At 48.8% G+C, this 24,843-nt stretch overlaps 2 protein-coding genes across 15 annotated transcripts in view; both read left to right on the plus strand.

Annotated features, from left to right (window-relative positions):
• KIAA1671 overlaps positions 1-5,675 on the plus strand; it is a 128,709-nt gene extending 123,034 nt beyond the window's left edge. For 8 of the 14 annotated variants that reach the window (XM_083470902.1, XM_083470905.1, XM_083470906.1 and 5 more), the window contains one exon: positions 2,918-5,675. The gene's annotated coding sequence lies outside the window, so the exon portion shown is untranslated. The remainder of the gene's footprint in view (positions 1-2,917) is intronic. The other 6 variants (XR_014518412.1, XR_014518413.1, XR_014518414.1 and 3 more) reach the window with 1 other exon arrangement.
• Positions 5,676-5,804: 129 nt separating this feature from the next.
• LOC310691276 (beta-crystallin B3-like) lies at positions 5,805-24,610 on the plus strand. The gene is made up of 6 exons (XM_083471011.1): positions 5,805-7,245; positions 8,153-8,245; positions 12,439-12,557; positions 13,985-14,117; positions 14,513-14,655; positions 24,295-24,610. Exons 2-6 carry the CDS (start codon positions 8,171-8,173, stop codon positions 24,458-24,460), a joined length of 636 nt encoding a protein of 211 aa, XP_083327137.1. The 5' UTR covers positions 5,805-7,245; positions 8,153-8,170; the 3' UTR covers positions 24,461-24,610.
• The last annotated feature ends 233 nt before the right edge of the window (positions 24,611-24,843 follow it).

Raw genomic sequence — 24,843 nt, forward strand, 5'->3', positions numbered from 1 at the left:
ATCATTCAACTCCTTTTGGGAAAATGGATGTGGAGCATCATCTTCAAAAACCACTTCTTCTTCATGTCCTTCAACACTGGAGGCATCTTCGTCACTAATGTCAGGAAGTTCTCCGAAGATAGGCACTGGAATTTCATCACAATGAGCTATAGGACGACGTGCTGATTGAAGATCAGGATACTTTGTGGGGCGGGTGCCCCATTAACTTAGTTTTGATCCCCCAACTTTATGCTTTGCTGGACCAATTTATGGAAGATTTCGAGGTTTTATGACTTCAAACTGATCCCTTTTCGACATAATCACCCAGAACTATCGGACCTGAATACTTATCATTAAAATAATCATTTCCAATCAAAACAATTATTTGACAAGGTATTTTACCCCCACCAGCTTCTTCTAAAATGCTCCACACAAGCGTACATGTGAACAAAAACGTAAAAAAAGACATGTGGCCATAGCTCAAAAACTTGACCTGATTGAGCAAAACCAATGTGATTTTTGGATTCAGCGCATCAGATTCATCCTAAATCAGCTGAAAAAATGCAGACAACAAATTTGTTGTTGACCATTGTAATCAATGTACTATACTATAAAATAAGTATTGTACATGATAAAAATTAAAATTATTTTTTTTCTTACCTGCACTGATGATAGTCAGTGTTTGGATGGGGGGCTTTTATCCATTTCTGCAGTCACACAATCAATCAATCAATCAATAAATAATAAAATGAAGAACAAGCCACAGTCACAAAAACGAAAAAGCCACACAAACAAAAATGCAAAAAATAGCAAAAACAAAAGCACCAAATATAAGCTCCAAATATCACCTCAGAACACTGCAATTGGAAAGGGAAGGCTTTGATTACAATGGGGGGGGTGCAAATTAGCAGTGCAACAGTGAAAATGGGAGGGAAAAGGCTTTGATTACAATGGGGCAATGCAAATTAGCAGCTCAACAGTGAAAACGGAAGTTCAGGAGCATGTTCGGCTTCTGAAGCAAAGTTCTCAAACCAGAACACTGACTTTTGTAAGAACACTTGAATGATAGGCAGCGTTCAAGTTCCAAGTTGTTCAGGAACTAAGCTGTTCAAAAACCGAGGTACCACTGTATTTCTTTCCAAGTGTTTATGTAATTGTCTTTAAATATATTAATGTTTTTAGCTGTCAGTCATACCCCCCAGATATTTAATGTGTAAGTCTGTAAGTTTCTGGAAACTTTATAAATGGGAAAACTTTTTGCCTCCCTAATTGACAAAGCTGGCCCACCTATGAGGCAAGGGGAAGCACCCGCCCCAGGCAGCGGAAATGCAAGAGGTGGCTCTCCACCTGCCCCACTGCTTCTCCTGCTCCCAGAATGTCTCCCTCTCACTGGTGAGAGGGGGTGTTCCAGCAGGAGGGGCCACCACTCGGCTTCCCTGTCCGCAGGCAGAGAAGCACATCAGCAACGCTTTGCAAATGCCAAGTGTTATAAATGCCAGCGTGGTTGCTCGAGAGCAGACAGGCAAGACTTCCTGTTGGTGTCTTTCCAAGGCTTTATTATCTGTCCAAAACGTTCACAATGCAGATTGACTCTTTTTCCATGTCTGCTTTGTCACTAGCAGAATCTGGGAGTGGGCGGTCCTTAAAGTTTCCCCAGCAGAGCAGTTTTTTGACCCCCATCCTATGCCTCCCCTCTCTGCGCAGAGAGGGCATGGGCAAGGGGGGACCTGCCTCTCCCCCCCCCCCCCGCTTTGCTCAGGTTCAGTGTTGTGGCTCTCCCTTGCATCTTCCGAGCCCTGCATCCCTTTCCCCACTGGAGGCATGGCTTCGCTCCTCCTCGGAGGACAAGCTGCTTCTCACAATCTTTGGCGGCTCCCTGTAACCCAACTGCCCTTCCACCTCCCGCCTCTGAGCTGATGGCAGTTCCCTGACACCAAGGCTCCTGCGGTGGAAGGGAAGGGATGGGGTGGGGAGGGGGAAGGAGGGAGAAATTCCCATTTTGCTTCAAGTGGTGAGATGGGCCACTCCTGCCTGTTGGAATTAGCAGACGCAAGTTACTTGTAGAATCCTAGAATTGTAGATTTGGAACAGACCTCAAGAATCATCCAGTCCAACCCCCTGCAATGCAGGAATCTCAACTAAAACAGCCGTGACAAAGGACCATCCAGCTTCTGCTTAAAAACCTCCTCCAAAGGAGACTGTTCCACAGTTGAACAGCTCTTACTGTCAAAAAGTTTTTTTCTGATGTTTAGTCTAAATCTCCTTTCTTAGAACTTGAATCCATTGGTTCAGGTCCTACCCTCCAGAGCAGAGGAGACAAGCCTGCTCCATCTTCCCTGTAACAGCCCTTGAGATATTTGAAGATGGCTATCGGGAATTTGAAGAGGGTTGTTAGTAGCTGAACAATAATAATAGTAATAATAGTAATAATTTATTGATGATGATGATGATAATAATAATAATAATAATAATAATAATAATAATAATATATGAAAGCATGGCCTCCTTTGGCTTGCAGGGGCTCTCCAAAGTCTGTGGCAAAGAAAGTTCTTCTCCATTACCAGCCACCTGCTCTTATTTTAATAGAGATGCGAAGGAATAAATCTGAAGCTCTCTGCGTGCAAAACATGTGTTCCGTCACTGAGCAACAATTTCTCCCCATGGGTTAAGTTAGACCCTAATGAGGGAAAGATGCACTGCTCCTACGAACTCAGCAGCCCTTGCCCGCCTGTGTTTTCCAGCAGCTGGGATTCAGAAGCATTGCTGCCTCTGAAGGCAGAGCAGAACCACTGTGGCTGGAAGCCATCGACAGCCATCCAAGTTGGTGGCCATCGCTGCCTCCGGTCTGTGAGAGTTCCACAGTTTAACTATGCACTGTGTGAAGAAGGCCTTGTTCCACCAGCAGATATGAAATAGTGTTTCTCCCCCAACTTTCCAGGTGGAAGTCCGGATGACTTGGAAGACAGAAGAAGCCTTAACTTGCTCACACCCCTCTCCCCTGCTGCTGCTGCTGCTTCCCGCCCTGACTGCTGTGTGCGCAGTGCCTTTCCATCTGGTGTGAAGAATGTCCATGGTGGGCCTGATGCGGAAGGCTGTCCAACTCCTCAGGATCCATTCCGCCCCTCGGCAGCTGTGGGTCCTAGTTGTGCTGCAGAGCTGCCCCCCCCCACTCCAGCTGCCGGGGGGGGCGGTGCTGTGCCTGACACACTGGCCTTCTGGCTGGGGAATTGGGCACACCAACCTGCTCTTTGTTGGCTTATGAACAAAGAGAGGATGTTGTAGCGGATGAACTTATAGGCTGGTCTCTTGCAAAAAGACTTGTTGCTGTCTGAGGATGGGAAATGGAAAGAGGAAGAAACAGATTATGTTTACTGCCATATTGAAAGAGGAAACTTGACTGATTATTTTTTAAGAAAATTTTGATTGGCTGGTATTAACTTTGTGGATCATCTGTTCCGCCAAGACAATGTGATATATACTCTTCCTTTCTTTTTTAGGATCAAAGGAGATTTTATTGTTTAAGTGAGATTGTATGTGTGTGTGTTTTGTCAGCACACAGAGTAATGAGCATCCCGTTTCTAGAGGGATAAAGCAATAACATCAGACAGTCCTCATCAAAATAGTTGTAAATAATCTGAGGGGTGGTTCCCCACCCCTCACTATTTACTGAAAAAAGAAGGGAAGTCTCACCTTGCCAGTATCAGGGCTGCGTAGGAACCCTGCTGGGTTCTCTTGCTGGAAGTTTAAGTTTTTTCTTTCTGTAAATAAAGGGGTAAATAAATAGTTTATATTCCTCTGATTATTTCAAAAGTTCAGTTGCAGAAGTGTGTACCTATTTTTCCACAAATGTTAAACTTGGATGATATCAGTGAAGGAGCTTAGGGTCCCCGCCTGTGGTCTCCAAGCGTTCTTGAAGACAGACTCTAAGAAACCTTTTTACCTTGTCACAATCTGTCAAAAGAAATCCAGGGTCGCTCATTCTTGTGAATGTATGGGGGGGGGGCAGGTGAATTATGACCCTGCAAAGCACCTTCCTTCCTCTTTGGTCTTTTCCATTGCTGAGTCTCTGCTTTTGCCATCTAGGAAGCCTCTTTACCTGAACAAGTTCCCATGAAGGATCTGCAAGATTCTTTCTTCCATAGTGAGGTTTCTCTGTTGTTGTTTCCTTACCCAAAGCCCCCATGTTTGGGATTCCTTCTTTGGATGTTAAGAAAATAGCATTACCCCTAAGTGCTCTTCCCAGAAATGTTCTATTTTCAGAAAATTAAAGTTTATATTGTCACAGAATTAGACAGATTTCTATTGCATTGCACAGCTGTCCTCCATGGACATGCACACACGGTCTGTGGTGGGCAGAAGATTTCACTGCTGAGCAGTGTCTCACAAGTTCACAGCCCTGTTGGGAGTACAAAAATGCATCTGCACTGGCCCTTAGGAATGGGAAGGGGACGTGTCCCACGGATCTAGGCCTAACCCTGAAGATGAGCATCCCCATTTTGCTCTTGTGGGCTTTCAGACATTCGTAACCTTTGTGCCAATTCCTCACGCAATTGGCTTTTTCTGCTCTTCCCTGCCCTGCCCCACGTGGGTCTTGCAGTCTTCAGCCTATGCCCAAGCCCCATGCAAATCTTCGGCCTATGCCCAAGCCCCATGCAGTCTTCGGCCTATGCCCAAGCCCTATGCCCAAGTCTCCCAATCAGCCCCTCCCTTTCAGGAGACCATTCCTCAGCGGCTAAGTGGCTGGGCCTGGGATGGAGCACCTTCTTCCTTGGGATGAGGCAGAATAACCTTTGTACGTCCCCTGGGGATCTGCCCCTCTTAAACCAGACACCTCCCATGGGTTCCTCTCAGAGCAGAAATAGCAGTAATATTTTGCCATAGGAAAACATAATATATTCTGCTCTGAGCACCACTGAGGATGTATCCTGGGGTCCTCAGTGCTGCTTAGCAGCATTCTCACCCCACTCCCAGCCCACAGGGAAGACCCAGTTGGCATGGTTTGGGAAGGGCATGGGTATATCCAGGGGATTAGAGAGATGCTGTCACAATGCCCCTCCTTTTCAAGTAGCTGTGGGTATAGATTTTCCCCTAGACCTTGCCACTTCCTAAGACTCAGGATATTTTGGTTTGGCCCTAGTCTGTTTGTTTTGCTTGCTAGGTGGGTTGGCTGTGCTGTAGTGGTAAACGTGATTAGCACCAAAATGCCCCTGAAGGTGCTGACAATCTTCCCATTTGCTTCGCTTTTAAAAAAAAATCAGTTGATTTTGTCCTGGTGTTCTCATTTGGTTTGATTTCCACCTGTGACTCTAATGTGTGCTAGAAGCCTTTCCTTAAATTGCACTGAGTATGCACACAGACACACACACATCCTACAGACTCCTTCCCAGCCTAGCAGAAACCTTTTGCTGGGATGTGAGGGCCTGCAGCAAAGTTTGGGGCATCCACAGCATCTCTTTCATGTTGGGGGGGGAGGCAGGGGGGTTGTTGGAATGTATGCAATGCCTGGATTCCCCGGGGAGCTGGCCCTGCACAAAGGAGCGGGATTAAGGCGGCATCAGGGCAAATCCCTCTGAATCTGTACACACGCGGGTTCTCTTTTGTGCTTGTGCAAGGCACTGAAATTCTGTATTTTAGTAGTTTTACTACTAAGAAATGTTTGGACAACTATATCTGATTAAAAACAGCATTCAGAATGACTTTGCATGTCCATCTTTCATTTTTCTTTTAAACTATTCACATTTATTGAAGCAGAAGGTTTTCCTTCCCCTTTTCCTCCCCCACAGAAGACTCCACAGTCTGTTTTTAAATGTTACTCTCTCAGAACAGGATGGGGGGGCCAAGGGTTGTTCACCTGCAGCAGCCTTGCTTGCTCTCTCTCTGAGGTAGCCAGAAAGAGGGAACAGGTAGCTGAAGAAGGGCCCCAGCATCTCTGCCTTCTTTCTCTCCCCCCCCCCCATACATATAGTTTGGAAAGGAGAGAAGACTAGAGATGGGAGTTTGGCAGGGCCCTTTCTTACTTCTGAGGTGGCAGCTATACCATTTTCGGGCAGCTTGGGTCCCAGTTCCAACTCTTGCATCCTACCAGATGATGGCTGCTATGAAGCATAGCAAAACAATTCCACACAAGTTGCAAGACCACAAGTTGCTGGCTTCAGAGAATGATCTGAATGAGTGTTGTGATGCGTTCACCACTTTGCTGAAGCTAAGCTGGTTAGCACCTAGAGGAAGATGCATAGACATGCAAAACAGACAGAGCAAAATTCATAAATCATAGAATTGTACAGTTGGACGGAACACAAAGGGCCATCTAGTCCACCCCCCTGCAGTGCAGGAATCTCAACTAAAACAGCTATGACAGATAACTATCCAACCTCTGCTTAAAAACCTCCAAGGAAGGAGAGTCCACAACCTCCCGAGGGAGACCTTGCCACTGTCAAACAGTTGAACAGCTCTTACTGTCAAAAAGTTCTTCCTGATGTTTAGCTGGAATCTCCTTTCTTGAACTTGAAGCCATGGGTTCGAGTCCTACCCTCCAGAGCAGGAGAAAACAAGCTTTGCTCCATCTTTTGTGTGATAGCCCTTAAGATATTTGAAGATAACAATCATAACTCCTTTCATCCAGGCTAAATATACCCAACTCCTTCAACTCATAAGGCTTGATTTCCAGACCCTTAATCATCTTGGTTTCCCTTCTCCGCACATGTTCCAGCTTGTCAATATCCTCCTTACATTGCTGGTTCAAATCACTTCCACTCGCTAGAATAAACACGTAGTTTTAATAACCTGGATGAGGATTCTCATGAGCCTGCCTTTTAAAGACCAGCAACCTGAGACTGGAGGCACAGAATTCTTGCTCCTTTCAATGGAAAGGCCCTCCGCAACATCTCCCTGGCCTGGGGCATACGGCATGAGTGTCTGCTGCTGAAAGGGCTTTGTTTTGGGGTTGGAAAGCTGCTGACCCAGAACTTCTGTGAAGTTCTGGCAAGGAGCAGTGCCAACATGCTGATGGGCTGACTTGCAGGCAGGCTGTTAATCTTCTCCAAACTGTCAGCTGGGAGGCCTCTGCATAATGGCTCCGTATTGTGGAGTGGAGCCCTCACTATTGAAGTGAAAGGCAATGGGTGGGGTCTGCTGGATGGAGTTGCTGCTGCCTCAGCACCCCTCGAAAGCCAGGGCTGTGCTCAGAGGCAAGCGCATAAATAGGCGCCTGCTTCCTCTGCCTGCCTGCCTGCCTGTCAGAGTTTCCAACAGCATCTGGAAAAGGAGGTATGAATGTGTCCTCATCAGACCATGGTTACCCTGGAGTCCTTCGCATAGCGCTTCCCTACCTCCAGCAAAAGCTTTTGAATGTCATACTTAAGCTTTTGATCCATGTTATCCCCCCACAGCCAAAAAAAGGGGTAGATGAGACCTAAAGACAGTAAGTTGTATGTAACGGCATCTGTCTTTGTACCAGCGACAGCAGTGAGGGAAGGCCAGGGAGATGTCGCGGAGGGCCTTGGGAGGGTGGGGAACTGGAACACCAGGCAGTGGAATTCCAAGACTGAAACCTGAAGGAAGCTGCAAGTGAGGTGGCGTCTTGCACTACAACTCATTGTGGGTCAGTGGGTGGGCAGAGTGCTGAGAGGAATCTTACAGGGTTGATCTGTAGCAGCAAAAATGCAGTGTGCTGCTCTGCAGTTCCTTGAGGTGCAGAGCTTTGAGTCATGCACTCTTGGAGGAGAACCTTCCATGTGTCTCTGCCTCCCTGAAGCTTAGAACTACAGAGTTGGAAGGGATCCTAAGGGTCAACCAGCTTCACCAGTAATAAGGAATGAGAAAAAGACCAGCTGGGTGTGGGGTGTGTTTACTCTCCACCCCTGTGTCCCCTGTCTCCAGTCCAATGAAGTTGACAGTTGCCTCCATCACAAATAGGTTCCTCCCCAAAGCTCTCCTGCCCTTTTGGTCTTAAAGCTAGACAATAAAGTAGGAATGACCACTGCCTTACTTTGGCCAGTTCTTTGCAGGTCAATCTCCCAGAGTCCCTGGAGACTGGGAGTCTCCTTATGCAGATGATGATCTCTTCATTCTCATGCTCCCTGGCAGAAAGCCTGGCAGAAATCTTTGGCAGAGAGGATTTCCCTCCTTGGAGCAATAACCATCTCTAACTTGCACGGGGATGGGGGCGGGACAGGGTTTGATTGCAGACACCATGACTGAACAACAGACCCCTATGGAGGAGATGGCAGCTGCGGAGAGCCCAGAGGAAATGGGGCCAAATTACAAGGTATGGCAAGTGTTGAATTCATCCCTTCCCTGTCCCACAAAGCCCCTGAAGATTTTATACTGTTGCAGGTTTGGGCAGTCAGTCTGGATGATGCCCTGAGCCCCTTCTTGGGGTCCTGTACCCAGTGAGGGTAGAAATAAAGGGTTATATTGCTGAGCTGTTCAGACAAGTTTCTCTGTGAAACAAGAAGCTTAGCTGGCTACTTAAGTGTCCTCAATGGCATTCCCCCAAAAAGAGCTAGGTAACAAGGGCAACAACTAAATGATGGGGCCCTCCCGGCAGATGTGGGGCCCTTTCCTCCGCCCCTCTCACCTAACTGTTAAGTAAGAGAACAATAGCCAGGAGAGAGAGTGAGTTTTGAGCTGAAAACAGGCTGGAAGCCAGAGACCCAGAGGCCTGCTTGCTCTGTGCTGGATCCCAAACTGTGACTTGACTAATGGAGAAACAAGATCCTTGGGAGTTTTAATGCTGTGAGTCCCTCCATTTATGCTCATGTTGTAAATAATGTGTAAATAATTTCAATGCAACCACAGAGCCTAGGACTTTTCAGTCAGAAGGTCGGCGGTTCGAATCCCCGTGACGGGGTGAGTTCCCGTTGCTCGGTCCCTGCTCCTGCCAACCTAGCATTTCAAAAGCACGTCAAAGTGCAAATAAATAAATAGGTACCGCTGCGGCGGGAAGGTAAACGGCGTTTCCGTGCGCTGCTCTGGTTTGCCAGAAGCGGCTTAGTCATGCTGGCCACATGACCCAGAAACTGTATGCCAGCTCCCTCGGCCAATAAAGCGAGATGAGCACCGCAACCCCGAGTCGGCCACGACTGAACCTAATGGTCAGGGGTCCCTTTACCTTTAATGTCATATAGTCTTAAGACTCCACAGTCTCCATTGACCTTCATTCCAAGGAATGCAACTAGGTAAGCTCCTGGAACTCCTGAATTCTCTCACTGCTCAGAGATTGAATAGGGGGCATGTAAGAATACATGGTGCATGTTTTACTAGAAGCAGATACCAGTGGTACCTCAGGTTACATACGCTTCAGGTTACAGACTCTGCTAACCCAGAAATAGTGCTTCAGGTTAAGAAATTTGCTTTAGGATGAGAAGAGAAATCGGGCTTCAGTGGCGCGGCAGCAGCGGGAGGCCCCATTAGCTAAAGTGGTGCTTCAGGTTAAGTACAGTTTCAGGTTAAGTACGGACCTCCCGAACGAATTAAGTACTTAACCCGAGGTACCACTGTATTTTTTTCAGAGCTGGTTGTTATAGATTTAGACAGAAGATGGCACTCTTGACTTCTCCAACAAATCTTTTGCTTGCCAAGAGCAAGTCTGAGCACAGCCCAACCTCCATGTACCAGCAAACATGCAAGGAGTGATGTGATATTTCCATAGAATGTAGTTTGTGGCCTTTGCTGGTGGCATGGTGTTGGGGCAGTTGTCCCAGGAGCAAAATCCTTAAGGGTGCAAAAACATTGACGTTGCAAGCGTTGTAGCTTAGGACTCCGGCCGGAATTGGGATTGCTTGGCAATCGGCTCCTCTCGCACTTTGACCGGCAACCTTGCTCTCCCAACCCCGGGGACTAGTTGGATCTCCTGCAGGACTCACTGCCCAAGTGGCACCTCTTGGTGAGCTGGATCAGGGCAGGTGGCGGGGCAGCACACTTGCCTCCCATGACAGCTGGGTATGGGTGCTGCGCGGCCAACTTCTCACCAGGGTTGCCATTTCTGCATATCACTGGGCTAGGATGTGCCAGGCCACTGTCTTGCTAGCCACAGCCCTTTCAGCTGGGGTGGCAACTTGAATAAAAGTTGGGGGGGTGTAAGCCCCGTCCCCATAATTGATCACATGATGCAGTGCACACACACCATTTGAAAGGCAATGCCTATCCACTTTGGGGGGGGGCAGCCCCTCAAATATTTAAGGGAGGGCAAAGACCCCTTCAGCCCTCCTGCTTGCACCTTGCACTCAAGGGCATTGCGCTCATCTAGGGCAGGGTATGGGTCTCACAGGTGCATCCCTTCCTCAGGCTCTCCCTGCTTCCCAAGCACCGGGCTCCCCATAGCTTCTCCCTCTCCCCAGCACATACACTTTCCCCAGCCTCTCCTTTCCTGCCCAACAACAGCCGGCTGTGGTAGGAGGTGTTTGTGGGCATGTGCTGCGCATGTGTGCAAAGACAGCCAAGGGTTTCTGCAACAACGTAACTGGTTAGAGCCCACTTCATCGTTCTGGGCTGTCTGTGTAAACTTTCTGGTGGTTTATACTAGACCACCTTCTGCTCCTTTTCTTCTTTTTCAAGAGTTTGGATACCTAAATTCAACTGCCTTCCCAGTGACCTCTTGAGCCTGTGGCATTGCTCCCTATCTCTGGAAAACTCGTCTGGGTATCAGAGAGATCTGAAATCTCAGGGCCTGGGGGGCTCCTGACCACTCTGTACTTGAGGCAGCTGCCTCACTGTGTCTAATGGTTGGGCCGACTGCTGAAGAGCCTCCTGTGTTCAGATATGCACAGCCTGTTGGGGATGAATGTTCTTGCAGTGGCATCAGGGCTGCCAGGCTGGGCCTGGTGATGATGGTTGCCTTCATCCAGTGATGGCCTGAAACCTAAGTGTGGCCCCTGGTGATGTCATGGTAGGAGGCCCAGGAAACAGAGGTTACTTGGGAGAGCGGAGTGAAGGAAGGCAGGGACCCCCCCCCCCCAATTTGCAGCCAGCTCCTGCCAAGCTGAAGCTTGCAAGCTGTATGCACAGTCTTCTTAATATTTTTTCTTATTGATAAAGGTACTCTCACCCACCCTGAGAATCAAGTCCTCCAGCTGGAGGGGTCCAGGCAAACCCAGAGGCTTCAAATCAGACCTGGAGACCTGGCAATCATATCTTCAAGACCTTGTCGGCTTTCAATGAGCTGGCCATCACTTGCTACATATTTGAACTATTACTTTCCTCAACACACACCTCTCCTTCACTTCCACCTCTTTTCTCTAAGGCTTTTGTTATGAGAATTCTAAGGTCTCAAATATAAATTAAATGTTCATACATTTAATTTATACACATACATACCATTTGTCTGAGAGAGCAATCCTAAAGCCATTTTGACTCTCCCAAATTGACCTCAATTTTTTTTCTGCAAGGAGGAAGGAAATGGGAAATCCTCCCCATTGTCTTTTGCTTACAAATCCTGTCTTAAGGGCACGTATTTGTGTATAAGGGTGAGCCTGGCTGCCCAGGTAATGCCCAGGTAATGTAATCAGTGCAATCAGTGACCATTATCAGGTATCCTGGCAGAAAGGATTTCTGCTGTAGACCACCTCCTGTGATTTATTTTTGCTGTAGACCGCCTCCTTCTGTGATGTATGTATGATGTTTTTTTTTGGGGGGGGGGGGTTCTGAGCTACAGGGTGGGCAGTTTCAAAAGTCTGTATAAGGACTCATGCTTCATTGTTCAGGGTTCTCTCCTCCCTCCTGCATGTGGGGAGTGGGGACCCTGTTAATAAAGATCAGACTTACTAGCCACTTTGCTTCTCTATATACTCTGGTTGGCCTCTGTTTCTCCAACTGATAGGAAACCCACTTGGATACCCCATAAGGGAAAAGGAGCAGTTTTTTTCTTATAAAACTTTCCTTAACAAAAGTTTTCCTGCACCTTTCTTGGGCCTCTTGTTAGAAGCTACTTTTTGAACACTGCCCCCCTGCCTCTGTGGTTGTGTCCTTGTTGTCTCTGAATAAAGTCTTTCAAATTTCTCCACAATTGTGTCTTAATTGTGGTGTGGTGCAGTGGTTAGAGTGCTGGACCAGGGAGACCCGGGTTCAAATCCCCACTCAGCCAGACCTATCTCACAGGGTGGTTGTGGGGATTAAACGAGAAGTGGGAAAACTATGCATACCACCTCAGGCTCCATGGAGGAAAGGTGGAATACAAATGAAAAATAAGAGCTGCTGGAAGCTGCAAACATATTCAGAGAGTCTTCATTCTTTGGCCTTCCCTCCTCCACACAGAGAGAAACAGCTCTGTCTGTCCTAAAGGTGTCTGTGTCACCTTTGGTGGAGGGCATCTCAATTTGGGAATGCTTTTTTCTCCCCCTGCAAACAAGCTGGCTGATAGCTTCTCTCCCAAAACTGTTTCTCCATCAGTACATGCTCCTTTTTGAGGCTCTTTACCCCTTGATGGCTGTTGGGCCACTTGGCTTCTGTGCCCTCATCTAGGTCACCCTCTTCGAGATGGAGAATTTCCAGGGCAGGAAATGTGAGCTCATGGATGAGAACCCCAACGTGACGGAGAAGGAGTTGGACAAAGTGGGCTCCATCCAGGTGGAGGCTGGCCCGTGAGTACCAAGCATGGGAGAGAGCAGGGATCCACACCGGGCTAGAAGCACATGTCTTGAAATTTGAGCATTCTCAAGGAAAGCTAGATTTTAAAAGCACCCAATTTTGATGTGGGTTTTATCCCAGAAGCTTTTGTGAGGAGTAAAAGTAGTTTGAGAGGTGTATAATGCCCCTAGTTGCCCCTTGAAGGCACCTCTTTTCTAGTTCTGGACTGCTGGCAAAGTTCTGGTTGGGGGGGGGTGCCAGTCAGGAAAGGCCCGGGGCCTGCAAAGCTGCAGTGAACTCCCTTAGGCCTCCTCAGCTTTGTGCAGCAATTTTTTTTTAAAAAAAGCTTTAAATGCTGTGCCCAGGTGATCCCAAAGGGAGCAAGCAGAGCAAAAGGTGAATTGGCTAAGAGGCTGAGCTACAAATCAGGGAATTGCTCCCGTCACAAACTCACTTCCAGAATCATAGAATTGTAGAGTTTCTAGAAAAATAGATGCCAGAACTATTTGGCACCTAAACACCTCCTTTGTTCTCTTATAATAATGGCAATGGCACCCTCTCTGAATATGCAAAAAAAAAAAAAAGCCCTGGTTGGAAGGGACCCAAAGGGTCATCTAGCAGTAAGTAACCTGGCCCCTCAGCCTTCCTGTCTGAGTTATGGGGATAAAATTGGTACTGATTCTGATAACCGCTGTTCATAACCTGTGTTTTCTTTATTGACAATCAGTACAGCTTCTAGAAGTCTTGTTCTGGCTATGTTAGGCTCTCGCAAAAAAAACAAGAGTCAAGTGGCACTGCCCACTTCCAAGGGCTCCTTACCTATAGAAAGCACAACCCACTAAGGAAGAGAAGAACAAAAAATAAAATAAAAACAGAAACAATTAATTTTGCATATTCCCAAAATCAGGTTAAAACTTTACATGGCTGGGTCTAGGTCAGAGGGAAATTAATACACAAAATTTAGAGGTAGTGTTACAGGGGCCATTCACATGTTGATAACACAGACATTCTGGCAATGGGTAGCAAATTAACTATTGCTGGCAAGGAAAAAATAGACATAAAAGAATAATTTCCTGGATGCCAACATCCAGGTTTGGGGCATGTACTCTCTGATGAGACAAACCCAGCAGAGATTTAAAATCACAAAATCTACAGCAAAGTAAAGTGAGGAAATATGGGCTGTTAGATATGCCCTTCTGAGTTCCTTCCAAAGTTCACCTCTTCCCCAGTATAAAAAAAGACCACATGTTTAGTAAGTTAAAAATGGTTTATTTACAAACTTCCTAAAGGTCACATTCATGTGCTTTTCCATACAGTATTCAGAAAATGCTGCACAGGAATTCAATATTGGCTTATGTAGTCTGAATTTGGAGCAACCTCTTTACACGCCAAGCTTCTCAGGTTGACTGAGGAACAACAATAGGTTTGATTCCTCCCACAGGTGGCTCGGGTTTGAGCGTCAGGCATTCAGTGGTGAGCAGTTTGTGTTGGAGAAGGGTGACTACCCTCGCTGGGACTCCTGGTCCAACAGCCACTGCAGTGACAGCCTCCTCTCCATTCGCCCCCTGCTGATCGTAAGTCACAGATATTTGCCCACGAAAGGGCAGTGGCCATGGACTAAATTATGTGTATCTGTTGTTGTCCTGACCTACATTGGGGGAGGACATCCCAGTGCCTTGGGCAGCCCTTGTATGCCAGTTTCATGCTCCCTTTATCATATCCTGTGTGTTTGTTCAGGATATTTATCCTTCTAGCACCATGCTGTCCACTCTGGTTGGCAACAGCTTTCCAGGAGCTCAGGCAGAGAGCTTCCTTCTCATCACCTGCGTTCTGTATGCACAGCAAATGTCCTGGTACAGCCCCTCCCTCTTCATTGTGAATATGTGGTTCATTGTGAATATGTGGTTGCAGGGGACCCATTCAGCCACCCCCACTCCACACCAGCTCCCATCACTTGTTCCCATTGCAGGACAGTGCAGACCACAAGATCCACCTCTTTGAAAACACCAGCTATGGGGGCAGGAAGATGGAGATCGTGGAGGATGACGTCCCCAGCTTGTGGGCTCATGGCTTCCAGGACCGCGTGGCCAGCATTAAGGCCCTGAATGGAATGTAAGGAGGGAGCGGGGTGGGGGGGTGGGGAGGCAAATCCTGTAGCCCCATGCGAAAGGTGGAGGGGGTGCCTCTGCTTCAGAAGGGGGCTTCTTTGCACAGTTGCTTCTCTTGGAAGAGCAAATCCCTAAATCAGCTTCCTTAGAATTAGTATATAAAGCCCTTAACAATTTGGGACCAGCTTGCCCCATATCTTTTCCCCCTTGACCGCTGCAATTGGCAGATCTGGCATTCTTGCAGGGGCTGCATAATATCTATTCCACATTTGTAGAAAATGGATATTTTAGTGTGGCAGCACCTACACTCTGGAACTCCCTTCCTATTGACATCAGGCAGGTGCCTTCAATGTACTCTTTTTAGCACCTGGGGCAGATTTACACTCAGGGTTTTTAACCTTGTTGTTGTTTAGTCGTTTAATCGTGTCCGACTCTTCGTGACCCCCTGGACCAGAGCACGCCAGGCCCTCCTGTCTTCCACTGCCTCCCGCAGTTTGGTCAGACTCATGTTGCTAGCTTCAAGAACACTGTCCCACCATCTCGTCCTCTGTTGTCCCCTTCTCCTTGTGCCCTCAATCTTTCCCAACATCAGGGTCTTTTCCAGGGGTTTTTAACCTTAAGGAAGGGCTAAGAAATGGTTTTGACAGCCACAGGACACATTATGTCCTAATGAGTTGTTGAAAGGTGACAGCAGAGGGCACTGCAGAGCAGCCAGCAACCGGCAGTAGGAAGACAGCCGCTTTGACAAATAAAAAGGTAAAAAAACCTGTGACGTTTTAGAATGATATATCCCTGTTAAAACGATATAGAACGATATAGCCCTGTTAAAAACATTCTTGTTTAGCCAAACCTACCCATTTGAAAGTTAATGTGAGTTTTAATCCGCTTTTAGCCTTTAACTTTTTGAAAGTCTTAAATTGTCATTAATTCTTCTTATAGACAATTTTATTGTTTTATCTTTGTTGTAAACCACTTTGAGGGTTTTATTTTTTTACAATCTAGTGGAATATAAATTTTATGAAATAAATAATGATGGAACTCACTGAAGGTAATCCAACCGATTTTGGCTCATTCTGGCATGTGGGCTTATCTCCCCCCCCAAAAAAAAGATGAAAAGAACAGGCAGGAGGCACGGAAACCCCAAAAATGCAGGAAGGAGGAGCTGGTTCTCCAAAGTGGTGGCTCTGAGCTACTGACTACAGCTCAAACACATTTGGAACAGACTTTCCATCAGGAACAACCTTCAACTTCCTGAGCCATTTTGGCATTCCTGAAGCAACCCCCATAAATGTTTCTGCCAGGACTTGCTCTCATTTTAATTGTCCACACACCTTGTCCAGGTCCCCTTTTGCTCTTTGTCTTTCTCTCCCAGTCTCTGGCCTCCATCTTCACATTATTTGAAATGTGAGGAACAAGGGCCAAGACTATTAGCGTGGTTCTTGCTCTTAAAACCTGTCTCTCATTATAGATCTTTGTAAGCTACTCTGATCAGTGGCGTAGGGTGGGAGGTGCAGGGGGGGCCGGCCGCACCGGGCGCAGCATCTGGGAGTTAGGGTTAGGGGCGCAAATCCACGGGTTAGGGGGCGCAAATCCACGGGTTAGGGGGCGCAAATTACTTGCCTTGTCCCGGGTGCTGACAACCCACCCTACGCCACTGACTCTGATAGTCTTTTCCAGCCAAAGAATTTGGGGTGGTGGCAGTAAAAATGCTTCAAATATTATAAATGAATGTAATACATAGTTGGCCCCGGGAGGGACAATGGCCAGTGAGAAAGATCTATTAACAATCATGCTTATAACCAGAGTGGCTGGTGGGTGCTTGAAGATCTTTGGGCAACATTTTGGTCTTATATATTTTATTAATCAGATGTCCAGTACAAATGCTCTCTAGGTGCTGCATAAAACGAGATTAAAACAGAAAAAAAATGCAAAGCAATAATCTACAAGGTCTGGGCAAATAAAAATGGATTGGTCTCTGGTATCTTTCCCTGGGGAAAGCATTCCACAAAAAAGGGAATTAAAAAGTGACCTGAACAATGAAAAATGAAAAGAGAGTTGGATTCAAATTCTGACTAAACATTAGGAAGAACTTTCTGACAGTAGAGCTGTTCAGCAGTGGGACAGGTGACCTCAGAAGGTGATGAACCTTCACTGGAGGTTTTTTTAACAGATGTTGGATGCCCATCTGCCAGGGATTCTTAAGTTGCGATTCCTGCATTGCAGGGATTTGGCTTATAATAAGGTTACCAGATTTTTTTTAATGAATCTGGGGACACTTTAAATACATACATACATACATACATACATACATACATAATAATAATAATAATAATAATAAATTTTATTTATATCCCGCCCTCCCCAGCTGAGCCGGGCTCAGGGCGGCTAACAACAATCAAATAACAATCAAATAATAACACATTCTAAAAATATTTCATTATAAAAATTAGTTAAAATCAAATTGATGGCAACCGATTAAACAAAATTCTGTGCCGGTTGCCAGAGGAGGGAGTCAGGCTGCGCCCTGACCAAAAGCTTGGCGGAACAACTCTGTCTTGCAGGCCCTGCGGAAAGATGTCAGATCCCGCAGGGCCCTAGTCTCTTGTGACAGAGCATTCCACCAGGTTGGAGCTGCAGCCGAGAAGGCCCTGGCTCTAGTTGAGGCCAGCCTAACCTCTCTGAGGCCTGGGACCTTGAGGGTGTTATTATTTGTAGACCGTAGGTTTCTCTGTGGGGCATACCAGGAGAGGCGGTCCCGTAGGTACGAGGGTCCTAGGCCGTATAGGGCTTTAAAGGTTAAAACCAGCACCTTAAACCTGATCCTGTACTCCACCGGGAGCCAGTGCAGCTGGTATAGCACCGGATGAATGTGATCCCGCGGCGAAGACCCTGTAAGGAGTCTCGCTGCGGCATTCTGCACCCGCTGGAGTTTCTGGGTCAGTCTCAAGGGCAGCCCCACGTAGAGCGAGTTACAATAATCCAGTCTGGAGGTGACCGTCGCATGGATCACAGTGGCTAGGTCAGGGCGAGAGAGATAAGGGGCCAACTGCTTAGCTTGGCGGAGATGGAAAAATGCCGCCTTTGTTATAGCTGTAATCTGCGCCTCCATAGAAAGGGAGGTATCGAAGATTACACCCAAACTCCTAACGGACGGTGCTGGCACCAATTGCACCCCCGCAAGAGATGGGAGTTGCCCCCTCGATCCCATATCGTCCCGCCCCAGCCAGAGGACCTCTGTCTTCGAAGGATTTAACTTCAACCGGCTCCCACGTAACCATCCAGCCACAGCTTCCAGACATCTGGTCAGTGTGTCTGGGGCCGAGTTAGGATGGCCATCCATCAACAGATAGAGTTGGGTGTCATCAGCATACTGATGGCAGCCCAGCCCAAAACTCCGGACAAGCTGGGCGAGGGGGCGCATAAAGATGTTAAAAAGCATCGGGGAGAGAATCGCACCCTGCGGCACTCCACACACCAAGGAGTGACGCGATGACAATTCCCCCCCAAGCGCCACCCTCTGTCCCCGATCAGAGAGAAACGAGCGCAGCCATTGAAGGACTGTGCCCTGGATCCCCACATCGGCAAGGCGGTGGTCCAGGAGTTCGTGATCGACCATGTCAAAGGCTGCTGACAGATCTAGAAGGATCAGCAGCCCCGACCCGCCTCGATCCAGCTGCCTGCGGAGATCATCTGTTAGGGCGACCAGAGCCGTCTCGGTCCCATGACCAGCACGGAAGCCGGACTGGAATGGATCCAAAGCAGATGTTTCATCCAGAAACCTACCAAGCTGTTCAGCAACCGCTCTCTCAATCACCTTACCCAGGAATGGAAGATTCGAGACCGGGCGGTAATTGGATAGATCTAAGGGATCTAACGATGTTTTCTTTAAGAGCGGACGCACCACCGCCTCCTTCAGTTCCCCTGGGAATATCCCGGTGCCAAGGGACAGATTGATGATATCCCCCAGGGGGCCCCGCACCTCGTCTGGACATGCTCTAATCAGCCATGACGGGCACGGGTCAAGAGGACAGGTGGTGGGCTTTCCAGCTTGGAGGAATCTGTCCACATCGGCTGGAGATATCCGGTCAAAGTGGTCCAATACTGGACCCGAGGACAGTCGAGGGGCCTCCAGTTCCTTTATTGTATCCAAATTGGCAGGGAGGTCATGGCGGAGCGACAAGACCTTCTCCGCAAAAAAGCTCGCAAATGCCTCACAGCTATGTGTCAGATTGTTATTTAAATTTGGCTGTCCTTCAAGGGACGTTAAAGACCGGATTATACTAAATAATTGCGCCGGGCGAGAGCTAGCGGATGCAATGGAGGCCGAGAAGTAAGACTTCTTAGCGGCCTTCACTGCCATCTCATAGGTTTTCATAAAAACCCTATAAGATGTTCTTGAGGCTCCGTCACGGGCACCCCGCCATACTCGCTCTAGCCGTCTGAGGTCCCGCTTCATTTTCCGAAGCTCCTCGGTAAACCAGGGAGCCCGGTTTCTGCGGGGTCGCAGAGGGCGCTTAGGTGCGATCTCATCGATGGCTGCCAGGAGCTGGGTATTCCAGCCCTCAACAAGCTCAGTCAATGAGTCGCCAGGGGGAGCAAGGTCCCGCAAGGCTTGACGGAATCTATCAGGGTCCATCAGCCTCTGCGGGCGAGCCCAAATTGGCTCGCCACCTAAGCAGGGTGGGGGTGGAAAGTCAATCCTGGCTTTCAGAGCGTAGTGATCAGACCATGGCACCTTCATCGAGGGAGACATGATCACATCTATACCGGCGCCAAAGATCAAATCCAGCGTGTGGCCTGCTTGATGTGTGGGGCCCGAAACAAACTGGGAGAGCCCTAGTGTCGCCATGGAAGACACCAGGTCCAGAGCCTGTGAGGAGGGAGTGGCATCAGCATGGATGTTGAAGTCCCCCAGTACCAATAGGTTGGGGAACTCCAAGGCCCAGCCGGCCACCGCCTCCAGCAGGCCTGACAGGGTGGCTGCTGGTGCGCTAGGTGGCCGGTACACCAGCCAGACAGCCAAGCTCTCCTCGGAGCCCCACACTAGGCCAACACATTCAATGCCGGGGATCGATGGCGATGGTAGAGCCCTGAAAGAACAATTTTCCCGGATTAATATTGCCACCCCTCCCCCCCGGCCCACAGTCCGCGACTGGTGGAGGACGGAGAAACCTGGGGGCGCCATCTCTCGTAAGGTAACAGTTTCCCCTTCGCGCACCCAGGTCTCCGTCACACAAGCCAGGTCAACCCCTTGCGAGGTGAAGAAGTCTCGCAGGGTGGCGGTTTTTTTGCCTATAGACCTGGCATTGCACAACACCAGTGACGGAGGTGAGTAATCCTTGCTCACCCTACCTTCGTCCCTCGGGATGGGGCGCAGATTGGAAGGGGTACGAGCATATCCATATCTCGATCCCCTTCGCCTATGATATCTGCCCCCACCGCCATACCTCCCTCGCCCCACTACGGTAGCAATCCCAAGCCTCATACTCGCCTCCATTTACAGAATATAAAAGCAAACAAAAAATACACCGAAACAAAACCAATCCCCACCCCACTCAACAAACCATCCCACCCCAACCCAAAATAAAACAAAACAAAATAAAAATACATGGATAAAAAACCACCGTTTCTGGTGGTACAACAAAATAAAAAGTAAAACCCCTTTAAAACATTTTAAAATATATAACACGCTTAAACATTTGCTGCCACAGCAGCAGTGTCCTTAGAGTTGTGGCGGTGGTGAGTATGGGGGCCGCCCCCAGGCCCAAGGTGGGGAGTGGGCTTGCAGGGGGAGCGGTCCTCCCCAAGACTCACTGGCAGAACAACAGCAGCGATGTCCCGAGGCCTCCTTGGAGCCTTATACGCTGAGGTGGAGTCTGGGGCCCGCCCCCAGGCCCAAGGTGGAGAGTGGGCTTGCAGGGGGAGCGGTCCTCCCCAAGACTCACCGGCAAAGCGGCAGCAGCGATGTCCCGAGGCCTCCTTGGAGCCTTATATGCTGAGGTGGAGTCTGGGGCCCGCCCCCAGGCCCAAGGTGGAGAATGGGCTTGCAGGTGGGGTGGTCCTCCCCAAGACTCACTGGCAGAACAACAGCAGCGATGTCCCGAGGCCTCCTTGGAGCCTTATATGCTGAGGTGGAGTCTGGGGCCCGCCCCCAGGCCCAAGGTGGAGAATGGGCTTGCAGGTGGGGTGGTCCTCCCCAAGACTCACTGGCAGAACAACAGCAGCGATGTCCCGAGGCCTCCTTGGAGCCTTATACGCTGAGGTGGAGTCTGGGGCCCGCCCCCAGGCCCAAGGTGGAGAGTGGGCTTGCAGGGGGAGCGGTCCTCCCCAAGACTCACCGGCAAAGCGGCAGCAGCGATGTCCCGAGGCCTCCTTGGAGCCTTATACGCTGAGGTGGAGTCTGGGGCCCGCCCCCAGGCCCAAGGTGGAGAATGGGCTTGCAGGTGGGGTGGTCCTCCCCAAGACTCACTGGCAGAACAACAGCAGCGATGTCCCGAGGCCTCCTTGGAGCCTTATACGCTGAGGTGGAGTCTGGGGCCCGCCCCCAGGCCCAAGGTGGAGAATGGGCTTGCAGGTGGGGTGGTCCTCCCCAAGACTCACTGGCAGAACAACAGCAGCGATGTCCCGAGGCCTCCTTGGAGCCTTATACGCTGAGGTGGAGTCTGGGGCCCGCCCCCAGGCCCAAGGTGGAGAATGGGCTTGCAGGGGGAGCGGTCCTCCCCAAGACTCACTGGCAGAACAACAGCAGCGATGTCCCGAGGCCTCCTTGGAGCCTTGTGTGCTGAGGTGGAGTATGGGGCCCGCCCCCAGGCCCAAGGTGGAGAGTGGGCTTGCAGGGGGAGCGGTCCTCCCCAAGACTCACCGGCAGAACAACAGCAGCGATGTCCCGAGGCCTCCTTGGAGCCTTATATGCTGAGGTGGAGTATGGGGCCCGCCCCCAGGCCCAAGGTGGAGAATGGGCTTGCAGGTGGGGTGGTCCTCCCCAAGACTCACTGGCAGAACAACATACATACATACTACATGTTCAGGACGTTGATGCTGCAGCAATGGCGGTGGCAGAGGGGCGGCCGGCACCTTGAAGTCAACCGCCATGTTTCCACTTCCTCCAAGGCTTCTATCTCCATGAGCCTGGGCAGCCCCTGAGTTGTTGGTTCTTCAGTGGTGGTGGTGGGGGAAGCGGTGCGCAGTGGGTCAGGCATGGAAGGCAGAGAAGGAGGGCCGAGAGCAGCGGCAGCGGCTGGGGCAGCGCAATGCCTCCCTTCCCATTGGAGCAGCCCCAATCCCATTCCTACTTGTGTGCAAGCAGGAGGAGGCGGGGATCCCTCAGCTTCCTCTTGCCTAACTGAGAGATCCCCACCCTGTTTCTGCTTGCACGCAAGTAGGAGTTGAGAGGCTGCTCCAGTAGGCATCATGAAGCCTCCCTTCACCGCTTAATTGCTGGGGTCAGGCAAGGTGGAAGTAGCTCGGAAGCTCCACCTTAGAGCCCCTGTACCACCATCATATGGGGATTTCTGAGCAGCTCCTGAAGCCAGCCAGAGCCAACTGCTCCAGGCTGCTGAGACTGCCGCTGCTGCGTTTCCCAGGGATATTAGATGAAATCCAGGGACATTATTCACAAATGCGGGAACTATCCCAGGGAAACGGGGACTTCTGGTAACCCTAGCTTATAGGGCCATTGGGGTCCCTTGCTCCATGATTCTGTGAGTCTATGAGTTGAAAACTGTAACAAGCAGCACAAGTGGCCATAAAATGCCCAGGAAAGCATCCTGAAGGACTATTTGACCAGTACTGAGATGTAATTCACCCAGAGGACACTGTTGGGTGGGCAATCTATAAATGAATTCCTTTGTAGCATTTATATCCTGCTTTTTTCCAGTCAGATGGCCTTTGTGGTGGCTTAAATGAACTAAAAATAACCCCAAAAAACATAGTAAGCAAATTAATTAGCGCCTGCATCACAAACAAATCTCAGAGACCTGGAATGTGTTGCTCAAAACTGAAGGATATGCAAGCATAATCAAGGATTGGGTTTTAAAATAAATAGAGTTTGAGGATGTCCTTAAAATCATGCCCCCCACCAATGCAAATAGCAGCCCACAGGAAGGGGGCAGAGGGCAGGCTCCAATCCAGCTTATATTATTGTAACCAGAGTTTGGGAAGTTCATTTTTGAAAGGAACTAATACTAGATCATGTTTGACATGCCCCAACAGAAAGTAATTCCAGTTCATGTTTGTCCCTTTACAAAACCAAGTGGTTCAGCTCCCAGTTTAGTTCAAGTTGTTGGCATCTGTTTTGCTCGAGAAAAAATGGAGCTCCCGTAATGCTTCTGAATACCAGTTGCTAGAAGCTCCTGGTTGAGGGCTTCTCCCCTTTAGTGCATCTAGGTGGCCACTGTGAGAACAGGATGCTGTACTAGATGGCTCTCTTTGGCCTGATCCAGTAGGCTCTGCTGATGTTGTTAAATTCATCTAAATGATCCTCCGGGGTGGGAGGGAATTCAGCATTCAGGATGTCAGCAGCTACTGTACTGGTGTGACATATACTTCAGAAGACATTGAACCACACAGACAGTGGAACGTGACTCAATGAGTTCATTTCCCTCAACAATTACGAACTTAGAGAGTAAAAAAAGTGTGTAAGGAAATGAAATTGAAGATAAACTAGAAACAAACCTAGTTTAGTTCAACCAGAAATCATGGGAACTACTTTTATGCATAGTTCAGAGATTTTTGAACTAATTCTGTGAACTAATTCTAACACACATTCTGCCTGAATTTGCCTTTGAATGGCACCTGGAAATTAAAACTGGTGCAAGATGATCTTATCTTCCTGGTACTTGTGCTGACGTCTAATTAATTTCAGGACCCAATTCAAGATGTTGCTAACTCCCTATTAAGGGAAACCATTCTTTCTCCAAGCTAGTGCCCAACAGACATTGCTGGACTCCATTCATGGGTGTAGCCAGGGGGCAGGGGGGACACTGCTCCCCAGATCAGGTAAATCAATAAAAATACATAACTAATGGAGGTTTGCCCCCCTAACATAAATCATGGCTACTCTCATGACTCCATTTCCCATCAGTCCCAGCCAGCATAACTGATGATCAGGGATGATGGGAACTGTAGTCCAATACCAACCAGCTTGGGGAAGTGTGCCGTAAACCGTTTGGGACACGGCCTTCTTCCATATGAACCTGACAGCCCACCACGTTTACCTTGGGACCTTTGATCCAGGTTCTTCCACCAGCAGAATGTACATTTCGTTGGGATACAGGAGAAGACCTTTTCAGCTGTAATACCCTGATTGTGGAACTACTTCCCAAAAGAGGCTTCGTGTGTGTGTTTGTGTATCCTTTTCATATTTTACACTAAGCTTTTTCAACTTTCATACCTAACCTACCATATAGCTCTGTTTTGTTGAATCTTATTATGTAAATGAAAATTTCATTTTGTAAATTGTCTTCGGAGAGGAACTGTTGAGAGCCCAAAGGCAGTAGTTCTGACTTCAATGAGTAGTTCTGGCTTCAATGAGTAGTTTGGATCTTTGGAAATGAGTTGTTACTGCGGTGAGCTGTGTTGGGAAGGATGCCTGGCTGAGCCTATCCTGATAGGTCCTCCTTCTCTTGCCCCTCTGTCTCTATAGATGGGTGGGATATGAGTATCCCGGGTACCGTGGCCGCCAGTACGTCTTTGAGAAGGGTGAGTACTGCCACTGGAATGAGTGGGATGCCAGCCAACCTTTGATCCAGTCAGTGCGGCGCATCCGGGACCAGCAATGGCACAAAAGAGGCTGCTTTGAGGAAAGCTAAAGTAATAGCGAGTCACATTCGTCAAGGAGAAGCAACAGAAATGAGACCCTCCCCTCCCTGAAGTGCTGGCAAAAGGCCGTGTTTTGCTGTCTAAATAAAAATAAAGCCTAATGTTCTCAATAAAGTTCTGAGCCTCCAAGGCTTCAGCTCTTTGCTGTGTCTCCTCTCGTTTGTCACTTGATGGCAGAACTTTGCAGGCAGCAGGTCCCCTGTTCAGTCCTCCACCGCTTTAGTTAAAAAGGACCTCAGGTGTTCACAGGGCTGGGGATGGCCACAGAGAGTGGACACAGCGGCAGGCTAAGTGAATCTGGCACACTCTAAGGCAGCTTTGAATGTTCCTATGGCTTGTTCACTGGGAGCAAAGGTGGTTCCTGCCAGATCCT

The sequence above is a fragment of the Podarcis liolepis genome (genome assembly GCF_965112155.1).
Source record: "Podarcis liolepis genome assembly, chromosome: 13".
Taxonomy (NCBI): domain Eukaryota; kingdom Metazoa; phylum Chordata; class Lepidosauria; order Squamata; family Lacertidae; genus Podarcis; species Podarcis liolepis.

Excerpts from the sequence above, each read along its gene's own strand:
- LOC310691276 (XM_083471011.1), top strand. The coding sequence starts at position 8,171 with ATGACTGAACAACAGACCCCTATGGAGGAGATGGCAGCTGCGGAGAGC. Across the intron at positions 12,558-13,984 it reads ATCCAGGTGGAGGCTGGCCC|GTGGCTCGGGTTTGAGCGTC; the intron begins GTGAGTACCAAG and ends TTCCTCCCACAG. Across the intron at positions 14,656-24,294 it reads ATTAAGGCCCTGAATGGAAT|ATGGGTGGGATATGAGTATC; the intron begins GTAAGGAGGGAG and ends CTGTCTCTATAG.